General features: G+C 36.0%; 1 protein-coding gene across 1 annotated transcript; it reads right to left on the reverse strand.

Annotated features, from left to right (window-relative positions):
• Positions 1-7,041: 7,041 nt before the first annotated feature.
• Positions 7,042-12,747, reverse strand: LOC132560367 (plasminogen receptor (KT)-like). Its single transcript, XM_060225041.1, has 5 exons — positions 12,659-12,747; positions 11,888-11,981; positions 11,034-11,164; positions 8,923-9,032; positions 7,042-8,113 (listed from the first exon to the last, which is right to left on the reverse strand). Exons 2-5 carry the CDS (start codon positions 11,966-11,968, stop codon positions 7,971-7,973), a joined length of 465 nt encoding a protein of 154 aa, XP_060081024.1. The 5' UTR covers positions 11,969-11,981; positions 12,659-12,747; the 3' UTR covers positions 7,042-7,970.
• Between the last annotated feature and the right edge of the window lie 47 nt (positions 12,748-12,794).

Raw genomic sequence — 12,794 nt, forward strand, 5'->3', positions numbered from 1 at the left:
ATCCCCATATCGTTTGCCTCCTGATAAGAAGGAGATTCTCAGAACACAATTAGATGAGTAATTACAACAGGGAGTTATCGCCCCTTGGTACCTATAAATTTTTGAGATTACCTATGGGGTTGAAAACAGCACCAAATAGTTTTCAAATGTTAATGGACAATGTATTGCAGGGTCTTACAGTTAAGTCTGTATTATGTATTTTTTATGTTATCTTGATGTACTCATTACTTCAGCTTCATTTGAACAACATGTTACAGATATTAACAATGTATTGAATAGATTTCGACAAGCAGGCTTAAAGCTAGGACCCAAAAAGTGTCAGTTTGCTGTGGATAAATGTATATTTTTGGGTCACGGGATTTCTCAGCACGGTATCTGCCCACCAGCTGACAGAGTCGAACTGGTTTAGGAAATTTATCCCTACAGTGCTATTTCATCTCCATTACATCTGCTCTTAAAGAAAGGTACAAAGTTTTTGTGGACTGATACCCATACTACTGCGTTTGATGCCCTGAAACAGGCTTTGGTGTCGTCTAAAGCACTAGCATTTCCGCGCTACGACTTGGTATTTCATATTGCTGTAGACACTTCAGTCAAAGGTATAGGTTACATGTTGTACCAGGTTTATGAGGACGGAACGTCACACATCATTCGTTTTGGCTCTAAAGGACTCAATAAATTGCAGCAATCATATGGGCCTACGAAACTTGAACTTTTCGGAGTGGTTACCACAGTCACCGATTGTTCATCTTATGTCAGAGGGATGCATGTTATTGTCGAATGCGACCACCAGGCGCTGCGCCCACTCTTTCAGAACCGACTAAAAGGTGCTATTTACAACAGATGGTTGGCCATCCTTCAACAGTACGACGTGGAAATCAGATATAAACCTGCCACTCAAATGGCTGTACCGGATGCCCTTTCTCGGTGCCACCCTAACAACAAACTTCCGGTTCTGGATTCGAGTCCCAATGACTCTGACCCCTATTTTCCTTCGGTAGCAGAGGAAATTCCTGCTGTTACTCTACCCGAGGGTCAAACTCTTGGTAACTTTTTCCAGGCTCGTCCTCTGGAAGTCAACAACATTGCTATGTCAACATTGCCCAACATTGTACCTGATCCCCTCTATGACTATGATGCGGATAGCGAGGAGGATTTAGCTGAAGCTACACGCAGGAAACGACAAAAGCGTGCACGTTTCAAACGGAATTCAACTGCTCTTCCACGAATGCAGAACAATTTAAAAGTAGACAATTCAACTGTGTCTGCGGAGACTTTACTTCCTGTTACTGTTGTTGACAAAGTCGCGGGAAATGGTTGTCTTCCTGAAAGTGACAGCGGTCATGTGAAAAATGATGAAATGTGTAGTACTGATAGAGACAGGAAAATGTACGAGACAGATACTGTGGTAACCTGTACTGACGAGCATTATCGTCATCCTTATATTGTATCTACCGATAAGGACAATGAAAGTAGTGAAGCTGTACTTCAGTCAACTGATATAGACAGCTTACCTTGTGAGAAATACCTTTATTCTACTGATATAGACAGTTCACCTAATGTCACAAATGTTCAGTCAACTGATATAAACAGTTCAATTGTAGACTTTGATCCAAGTGTACCTAATCATTCATTGGACAGAGATACCTCTATGCATGACTTGGTAACGGGATATTCAGAATCTGATCCGCCTAGAGATATGACCAACACGGACACTACTGGTGATTCCTTGTATGAGACCGTGAATTCTCAGCCATCATTTAACGTGCTTGGGAAGACAAATCTGGAAATGGGTTATCTACAGCGGACTGACCCTGATTACCACAATATATATGGCTACCTACAAGAAGGTACTTTACCAGAATCACAAACTACTGTCTTATCCCTTTACCATGACAGCGTTATGGGAGGTCACGGTGGCATCAGCGACACCTTGGATAAAATTAAGGAAAAGAACTTTTTTCCAAAAATGACCAGTATTGTCTCTGACTACACCCGCTCTTGTGTGACATGCCAAAAAAGGAAGCATACTCAAACTCACACTAAGAATGGTATTGTTGCCTACCCTACACCTCGTAAGCCATTCCAGGTATGGCAGGTGGATAGTTTTGGACCCCTCCCTCTTACTCCATCAGGCAAAGCGTGCGTTCTAACAGCAGTTGACATGTTTAGCCATTTCATCTATACAGTACCGATGGCAAGCGATGACTCTCTCACTGTGGCATCCGCATTGTTCTCGCTTTTTACGACATTTGGTGTTGCGATACTTTAATCTCTTACCACGGTACAGAATTTACAGGAGCAGTCACCAGAGAACTTTGTCGTTTACTGGATATAAAGCAGGAGTTCACGCCTAGCTTTGTGCACCACTGTCTAGGTGCTTGTGAGCGATCCCATGCAACCCTTGCTACAAAGCTTACCCCATATATGAACTTGGGTCGTACAAATTGGGAGGATGTCTTGACGTCATTGACTTTTGCAATGAATATGTCTGTGAACAGTTCAACAGGATATTCTGCCTTTGAAGTGTTGTTCGGACAACGACCCAAATATCCACTTGCTTCCAATATTCCCCCACCGGGTTTTCAAACATTACCATCAACCATGCGTGCCTTCATGAAATCAAAAGAACAACAACTAAAGCTCATTCGAGACGAAATGAAATCTAATGTTCTTCGCGCTCAAGCTGGCATGTTGGAAAGAGCCAATGCTAAAACAAAACCTCTGGTGCTCTCAGAACATGATTATGTATTTCTCCATAAACCCCCATCCAGTGTTGGACAGAAACTTCAGTGTCAGTATGCTGGGCCATATGTTGTTCAGACCATTTACTCACCCCACTTAGTGATTTTGCGGGATCCAGTTACAAAACAAACTTTACCTACACCTATTCATGTGGATCGGTTAAAAGTCGCTTATGTTCGTGAGCCCACCCCAGATTCATTCTTCACAGTGACTACCTCAACTCGGTCGGTAGCAACAGGGGATGCTAGTGTGCAAACTACAAATGTCACTAACGATTTATTCACATCTACCTCTTCTGACCTGTCGTTGGATCAGCACTCATCTGAGGATGCCATCCCAAACCTCTCTGCTAGTGATTCTGTAGAACAAGATCCACCACCAAAGGTACGCCCTACTTGTGTTCGTCAAAAACCTATACGTTTTCGCGATAGTGACCATGTGACTCCTTTAGAGGATACTTGTTTTTCGCTCTCCTCTGATAGTGATGGGTACCACAAAATCAAACGTGTTCTTGCTCAATAGCATGAAGATGGTGGTACTAAGTACTTCGTACAATTGTGTGGAGAACCAGCTCAAAACGCCATTTGGGTTGGACCGTCATCTCTAAACCAAAAAGCCCTCAAGGCTATACAAGTGAAACCTCCACCCTTTGTATAGATACAATTCATATGTACTTCTAAGGGAATTATGATACAAATACTCATTAACTTTGAAATGATATATGCAAACTTGTTACTTTCAAAACATTATGCAAGTATCCATTGACTTAGAGTTATTCAATTACATTTGCGTTTAATCCACTTGCAAATTGTTATAGTTCAGTGTAATGATACTGATAATATTGACTGATCTGATTGATGTATGAACCATAGATTGTCATCTACATTAATTAGATTCTTTTTTTTTCCTTGATTAGATTACATTGTTTCAATTGAATGTTTTGGTGATTGATTGGTTATGTAATTCTATGTACGCTAGTAAAAAGAAATCCTTATTTTCCCATGGCAGATAGCCTACTAGTCTACTAATAATTAAGAGTTTGCTGCTCAATAGTAATGGAATATTAATTGTTTTTCCCTTTCATTGTATTTCTATAAAACTCATATTTGGCTTGACATCAAAGTTTTCATTTTACATGGAATTTTACATGCAATATCAAATATCTGCACCTTTATTATAACTTCTTAGATTGACATCTCTTCGTACTTTATTATGTTGGAATTTTATATCCAGAAAAATATGGTTTTGGAAAGTATGGAACATTTTTGTGAGGTGTGTGCGAGTCTGTAGATTCTAGGTACCAGATTGTACAAGTATGTATGTCAGTGTGTTTCTGGTTCATAATAATTGGTATGCCATATATCTTATCTAATTATCTTAGTATGTGTGAAGAGTTTCCACATCTCGCTGGTAATGGAATGATCGTGTGTGGTCCATATTCCATATATTCCTATACATTACATAATATTTCATGGTACAATGTAAATCGGATGTCGTTGAAGTAAGGAGCTCAATTTGTACATGTGTGTATCTAATATGGCCTATATTTTACAAATCCTGACCCGAATTAATTAACAAAAGATATGACTTGTTTTTCATAGAATTATTTTTTCGAATTAATTTCCAAATTGTTTAATGTGTATTTAAATTTTTCTTATATGATTTTTGGTAGTTCTTTGGTTCCCAATTTTTGTAAAACATCCACAAAGAACTACCAAAAATCATATAAGAACAATGTGTATACACACAACATCCCCCCCCCCTCCAAAACAAAATTGGTTCCCAATTTTTGTAAAACATCCACAATTTTGTAATTGGTTCCCAATTTTTGTAAAACATTCACAATTTTGTTTTGGAGGGGGGAGGGGGGGATGTTGTGTGTATGTGTACATGTGTGTATCTAATATGGCCTATATTTTACAAATCCTGACCCGAATTAATTAACAAAGATATGACTTGTTTTTCATAGAATTATTTTTTCGAATTAATTACCAAATTGTTTAATGTGTATTTAAATTTTTCTTATACGATTTTTGGTAGTTCTTTGGTTCCCAATTTTTGTAAAACATCCACAAAGAACTACCAAAAATCATATAAGAACAATGTGTATACACACAACATCCCCCCCCCCCCCCCCCCTCCAAAACAAAATTGGTTCCCAATTTTTGTAAAACATCCACAATTTTGTAATTGGTTCCCAATTTTTGTAAAATATCCACAATTTTGTTTTGGAGGGGGGATGTTGTGTGTATACACATTGTTACATGGATGAAGCGTAAACCATCCACAGTTGGTGGAAGGGAGATAATTCACAAATGATGTATACTCTGTAACTTCCCTTTGTGGAACTCTTTAAAGACAAAAAAGAAAATAAAAGGTTATCACTGAAAGGAAGATGTTGTGTCATGTCGTTACCATCCTCTCACTGCCCTTTATATCCTTGACAAATTCCCTACACATGTCAAACCACACCGGGGTTTCATCCATATTAGCGATATGGCTATCGGGGTATTCTCGTAGCCGACGCATTCTTAAAACGAAATTAAAAAAACTGTCAACACGATCATCTATTAATGAAACTTCATGTTGTGCCACATGCGTAGATCGCCTGAACGAAATGATATGTCTCTTTTTGAATTTAGAAAACCATCCATATGAGGCTTTGAAGGATTGACTACCATTTGCCTTATGCATACGCAGGGCCTCAAACCGCAATGCTTTCCCAGTCACTCGTATTCCGGCCTCCCGTCTGTCCTGTAGCCATCTCATCAGATTTTTGTCAATATCTTCATATCTGACATGCCTCCCACCTCCTTTACAGCGTTTAGATGTTTTAGAAAGATTTTAAAATTTTTCTTTGTTTTGACACCAGTCCTGCACTTGTTTTCTGTCAACACGAAACACTTTCGCGGTTGCATGTTTACCCTTCTCCTTTGTGAAGACGATTACTTTAAGCTTGAAAGCAGTGTTGTAATTTCGTTTTGTCCCAGACATTGCTATCAGGTATGTGGGATTTAATAAGAAACAGACTGGCTTATATACCGCTGTTTTTTTATTTTGTTATGCAAACTAGTCCTACAAGTGATGATGAACATTGTACGTTTTTGACTGAAGCTGACACGATTGACATCATGTCATTTCATACAAGAATTCAGGTTATCAGAATGCAATTGACAATGTTTAAAGCTACAACGATGTTGGAATTACTGCAATTTTCAAATGCATTCTTAGCTGAGTAATTTGTTTGTTTGTTAAACAATGTTTTTAAGTGGCAGCCATGGCATGTCACGACCAACAAATTATGAAATTTTGTGTTCTATTAATCGCCCCGTCTGAAAAATTTCACGCCCCCGGGGCGTTTATTGGTACCATACGGTAGGTGTTTGTGATGTCATACACATGACATTTAAGAATATCTAATGATTACTATTTGGGCAGTCTGCAATCGGTGTCTTTACAGGAAGTGAAATTTTCATAGTGTTTACATGTGGTCATGTTATGAAGAATTTCCGAGTTGGAATTTGCTGAAATGTAAGTACTTTGTTACCATGACAGTGTTGTTGATTGTAAGATAGGTGTTTAGAATTTAGAAAGTTGTAGTGTTAGGTTAGAATTAGCAGTATTTTTGCATTTTTAGCATTTTTTCAGTAGGTAACCATGATAATCAAATATCAGAAATCAGAGGAATTTTTTTTTTTTACACAAATTTCATCTCTCTACTGTTAAAGTAATTGTTATGTAGTTTATAGATATATATATATACATGTAATTATGTATTTTTCATAACCAATCTGCTATACCTGTATATCTCAAACATAATTTCAGGAAAAATGCAAATTAACTGTTTCCTGCTAACTTATACACATTAAAAAAAATTAATCTATTTAAAATGTGCTTTACTATGTATTTTTTTAATATAATATATATTTACTATGTATACTATGTAAAAAGTTAATGACAGTGAACCTTTAAGGCCTATGGGCCTCTTCTTTTAAATGGATATCTTTTCAATGTTTATATTATATGCAATTTTCTTGCCTTGCGTATTTGTCCTGTGCAGTTGTATATGGTACCTACTTACAGAACTATGCTGCTGTACATTAATGATTTAACAAAACTTTGATTACCCGCAATATGTGGTGTGAAAAACAATCTTGGCATAGTTGGGGTTATACTTGTCATCCCCTTGATGACTCAATGGTAATTGTGACAGTTTGGTTCAAAATCTACCCCAATACAGGTTAACAAAGTATATACAGAAAGAAATAACTAAAACACAAAATTTCAATTTCAGCTTTATAATAAAATCACATTTTGCGTCATTACATTTTGTGAACCATGTATTTCTTGTATGTATACTGGTCGAATCTTTTGATTTTTAGGTTAGGTGTGAAAGTCTTCAGTTTTTACAAGGTATGAATTGAACAATTTAGTAAATGTTTCATAATTTTTCTAAAGCTGAATTTCTAAAATACATTGTTTTATGATATTATACTTCTAAGATTTGTCAAACGAGATTATTGGAAGTGCTTTATAAATAATGTAAAATGTTGCCAAATTTTAGACTTGGAGGGTTTGTAAGTATGGTACACATCTGATAATGACTACATGCCTTAGACAATAAGAAATTTATAGAATACATTTATTTACATGATGAAACCTACTAAATCACAATACTTATATTCTGGACACTTGACATTCAGGAAACCATAGTTGTGTTCAGAGTTACAATTTTTTTTTCATGCATTTATTTGGAAATGAATTATGTAAAATGAAGATTTCATTGTGCATATCATACACTAACTCTCTAACAATAGGTTTCCTGACTTATCAATTCATAAAATGTTTAAGTTCTAACAAAATGTACATTGTGATAGTATATTAAGTTAACTTTTAAACAGAAAAGTAATTTTGCAGGAAATCAATCAGCTTCAATACATTTGAGATTATATTCATCACAGCTCTGTCATGATCCATATACCGTAAACATCTTTCTCTATTTTTCACTATGTATGGGATGTACACAAAACTATTTTTTCACAACACGTATATTGATTTCTTCATGAAATTTGTAATATAAAATCTAAATTTTCATCTCTAGTTAAAAAAAAATACTAATTTTCGCTGACCCTGAGACGGATTAACCAGTTAACTACCATTTCTCATAATAAAATATTAAATGGCACATGTACACTCTTTCATCCATTTACTAATGTAATTGAACATTACAGAAATATGTCATGTCCTTGGTTGACTCTGTTCTCATCAATCTGTTTGAGTCGGGCAGCTTCAATGCTGCTGAAAGTTGGCAAGCCATGTGGAAGTTCCAACAGGTGTGGTTCTTTATCCATAATTCTGTCAGCTTCCTCTGAAATGCATCAACATTCAGTTAAGGCTAAATCACATATTGTCCTGACATTAAACAATAACCACAGAACCATATAGGTATGGGAAATGTTTAAACTTGTCAGTAATTGTACCATCACTAGCAGTTTACAAGGCTAAATAAGGATATATCCAGCTCCTTTATCATCTAACCTCAGGATCAATGCAAACAAGCCTTAACTGTCCTGTTGTGTGATATTACATTTAGAAAGTCTGGCACTAGAAAATTCAATGTCTTAAAAATGCAGCTACTTTCAGTTCATATCACTGGCATAGATTTGGCTCAAGCTGCAATGTTGTTTCCACTTACATTACTAACTTGTCAGATGTCACTCTCTAATTCTGACTAACTTGTAACCATATCACCTGTTACATGTCACTTACCTCCTATTCTGATTAACAAGTCATCATATCCCCATGATACTTGTCACTTACCTCTAATTCTGACTAACTTGTAACTATATACCCTTGAACATGTCACTTACCTCCTACTCTGATTAACAAGTCATCATATCCCCATGATACTTGTCACTTACTCCAATTCTGACTAACTTGTCACCATAACCCCCTGGTACAAGTCACTTACCTCTAATTCTGACTAACTTGTCACCATAACCCCCTGGTACAAGTCACTTACCTCTAATTCTGGCTAACCTGTCACCAAATTCCCTCTGGTACATGTCATTTACCTCTTATTCTGACAAAAAAGTCATCACATTCCCCCTGGTACAAGTCACTTACCTCTAATTCTGACTAACCTGTCACCATAACCCCCTGGTACAAGTCACTTACCTCTAATTCTGACTAACTTGTCACCATAGGCCATATCTCCCTGGTACATGAAGACGAAAGTCAAAGGCAGTAGTGGTGCAATTACTCCTGGGTTCCTCTTTTTCATGAATCTGTCAGTATGAAACATAACATATATTTTCTTGAGTTATGCCACATGTATCATGTAACATATACATGAATTGCTGTATCACCAGTTGTGACTGGGATAAAACCAAGGATTTTCATTTTTTTTTCTCTTCTCACTTTCATCTTAAAATTCAAAAGACTTACATCAAGTGAGCTTATTACAAACAACTTTTCTCACTGCAGAATAAAGATAAGATACGGTATGCTAAATTACCTGACTTATCAAAATACTGAATCATGCTTTGATAAGATTGTTTGAAATAACTATTTTTTAAAAATAACATTAATTTCCCATTATTGTATACATCAGTCTTGAATATCCAGACAGTGAAATATAATTTTTTGTTATTACATATAGATGTGAACAATATTTTGACCAAACCCTTTGCGTATTCACATGATGTCACAGCACGGAAGAAAGAGCAGAAATAAACATGGTTTCCATATAAAATTATCTACTGAGCCCTGAAACATGCAGCTATAAAATGCAATAATTTGTGCCTAATCCTTTTTCTTATGTTGAACAAATAACATGTATTTAAATCCAAACAAACCAAATACAGAATTTTCACAGTCAGGATTTTGAAGTTCACATGATTAAGGCAAGGGAGTGCAGATATCTCGCTGTCACTCAAATTACACACAGACCAACAAGCACCATTATATATATACCTGAGGACAGGGACACCCAAAAATACCTTCTCCTACTAGTATATACCTACATATTGCATCATATACATTGTGATCCCACAGAGTTACTTCCATTTGTTTCATTCTGTCAATGGTAAAACTGAAAAACCTGATGGCCAATGAGGGCTTAGAATGATCACATAGTGAATAGTAACATACAGTGTATTGATATACAGGGTTGGCAAAATAATAAGAAGAATTATCGTTCATAGATATTCATTGAAAAAGTTGAAACAGTTTACTGGAAACATCATCTTGTATGTGTCTACTAAGTCCTAATTCTTCACCTGAACCTCAGCAGTCCTGAAACAGCAGCTAGTATATCATACAGAACTTTTCTGATGCAAGTACTGTCTCTTTTTCATCATCCTTCATGAAATAGTTAAAAACTTCTCGATATTGATACCCATATCATGTATATTACAAATGGTTATATTTAGAAAAACGCTTCCTGATCTCACTATGAGATGTCCACGCACATGGAAGTAGCTAATTAGAAATACCCTCCCCAATACTCCAGGGGTTATCATCACTTTCTGCTCTGCACCCCTGGAACATTTCATGGCAAAATCGAAAGCACAAGCAAGCCAAAGTATTCTGATTTGTGTAGAACAGGTTTAGCTCCTTTGAAGACTACAAAGAAGCAATATCCAACTTCTAAACCCTACAACACAACTGTCACATGACCTCAAGATCTGTTTGATGTACAGGGTGTAGAGAGCGATAGTGAGTTTACCTCCTAGAGTATTAAAGATGATATTTCCAATTCTCACTATGTAATGCCAATGTACATTGTAGTAGTCAACTAAAAACTCACTTCCCATTCTCAATATTTTAAACATTTTTTACACATTTGTTCCCTGTAACCTCGAATGTAGGTTAAGGTCAATTTTGTAAACAACTTAATTGACGTTCAAACCAGCATATCACAGGCTCAACAACAGCACCCTGAGCCTTTTGGTTATTTAAGAAGTTGTCTACAGGGAAAAGTTGACAACAAACTAAAGGATACACCACACCATGGCAAATGAGCTAATAAATACATGTATACTTTTTGGAAAAACAGGCTTCAGGCATTGCTATTTTTTTTTGTATATTTCATTTTGTTTTATCACATTCAGCAGTCTATTTCTTAAACCAGGAAAATTTTTCACAATTTTTCCACCACCTTGCACTTTTTGGCCATGCGTTATACACAAACATTCAATATTTCCATATACATTGTGCCAGTTTCTAAGAGCCTGACAAAAGGATTTGTACAGATAATTACCAGGTCTAAATAAGATCAGCCTTACCCAGCTATGCCACCAACACAAGCAAAGCCATAGAAAACAGCAAAGAAATGAAACATGTCCCGGGCTCTAGCAACCTGTGCAGCCATCATTCTCTCCCTCATCAGGTTATTCATCTGTAGCATACGCTCTTGCTACAAATGTAATAAAGTCACAGGTACATTTCCCTTGTAAGAGTAGAGATACAAGGTACAGAACTAGTAACATAACACACATCTTGTGCTTTTAAGGTTGGGATCTATGTCCTTTTGTCTATCTACATTACAAGAATATAAGGTATGTTGACAGACTTCAGCGCTTGACTTTTTTCTGTAGCCTTTAATTGATAAGTGTTTTGAGCTGAAGCTTCCACATAAGAAATAGATCTGATCAAAGTATGTCATTTATTTTATTGATTTTTTTTCATAAACTTACAGCTAAAGATACATTTAGGTTATTATATATCAATAATTTTTTCTTGTTGTACAGGTTGTGATGCATTTACTACAAGTGCAGAGAAAGATATTTAGTTGGAAAATATGACAATTGTGATGCATTTACTACAAGTGCAGAGAAAGATATTTATTTGGAAAATATGACAATTGTGATGCATTTACTACAAGTGCAGAGAACGATATTTAGTTGGAAAATATGACAATTGTGATGCATTTACTACAAGTGCAGAGAAAGATATTTCGTTGGAAAATATGACAATTGTGATGCATTTACTACAAGTGCAGAGAAAGATATTTCGTTGGAAAATATGACAATTGTGATGCATGTACTAAATATTGCAGTGATATTTGGAATGTGGGTATGTAACACAAGTCAAGAAAGAGGGTCATCTTCAGTTGACTTTCTGTAAGATTTACATTTACCTGAATTCGTTGCGTCTTCAGCATGAATTCTTGCTGCTTTTTCATGTTCTCATCCATGGCTTTCCCAATAGTAGACCCCATTTTGTAAAGTATTCTACAAAAATAAATAAATGAATAAAAAAAAAATTATAAACAGAAAAAATCCTAATGAAACTGAAACTACATACATTGTAAATGTTCACTTCTCAGGATAATTCAAATGCCATACAGCTTTATCAAAACAAATTCTTATGTCCTCCCTTCTCTGTTTGCTTGTAATTTCCTTCATGAAAAGCTCTCATAATCTTGATCAGCTATGAATGTGCTGTTCTACATAGGCAATTTCCAGTCTGTAATGTGACAGTAACAAAGTTAAGAATAAATGACTGAAAGCTGGTGTTCCCATAGTCTAGGAAAGATAAAAGATAACGACACGTGTAATCATCACGAATAAGTTCCGATATAAATTGTGGAAGAAGCAACATCCGGCTGTTATTTCTCCATTAGTAGTTTCTGGTTCTAATTGATGTTGATACTCCATTCATTTTATTTTCCATAAAACTGAAAAAAATGGTTCAGTCATGCAACGTTTAGATATATCAATAATGTCAAAACGAGTTTCCTCTATCGGTGATAAAGGTACATTATGACAACTGCTTAGCAATGTTACTATGCCCGCGGTTAGCCTTTGACACTGCAAACGTTACACTAACGTTCTGAACCTAAATAAACAATATTTACATAATCAAAATAATAATTGTATAATTAGAACTCGACATCGTTTCATTTTACCTTTAGAAAAGAAAACGCTTATAAACTGCAACCTCTGTGTACTTTATTCCTACTCGACCTACAATCCTGTCCTTCGATCTGTTCGCCGTCCTATAAAATTACCCGGAAACTACTTTTGTAAACAATAGTTCAAGGT

Source organism: Ylistrum balloti, unplaced genomic scaffold (assembly GCF_031769215.1).
Source record: "Ylistrum balloti isolate Yb309-2 unplaced genomic scaffold, AGI_CSIRO_Ybal_v1 Utg369668, whole genome shotgun sequence".
Lineage (NCBI taxonomy): Eukaryota > Metazoa > Mollusca > Bivalvia > Pectinida > Pectinidae > Ylistrum > Ylistrum balloti.

Coding starts and splice junctions, on each gene's coding strand:
- LOC132560367 (XM_060225041.1), bottom strand. CDS start 11,968: ATGGGGTCTACTATTGGGAAAGCCATGGATGAGAACATGAAAAAGCAG. Junction 11,165..11,887: donor TGAAGACGCAACGAATTCAG/GTAAATGTAAAT, acceptor TTACATTTGTAG/CAAGAGCGTATGCTACAGAT. Junction 8,114..8,922: donor CAAGTTAGTCAGAATTAGAG/GTAAGTGACTTG, acceptor GATGCATTTCAG/AGGAAGCTGACAGAATTATG.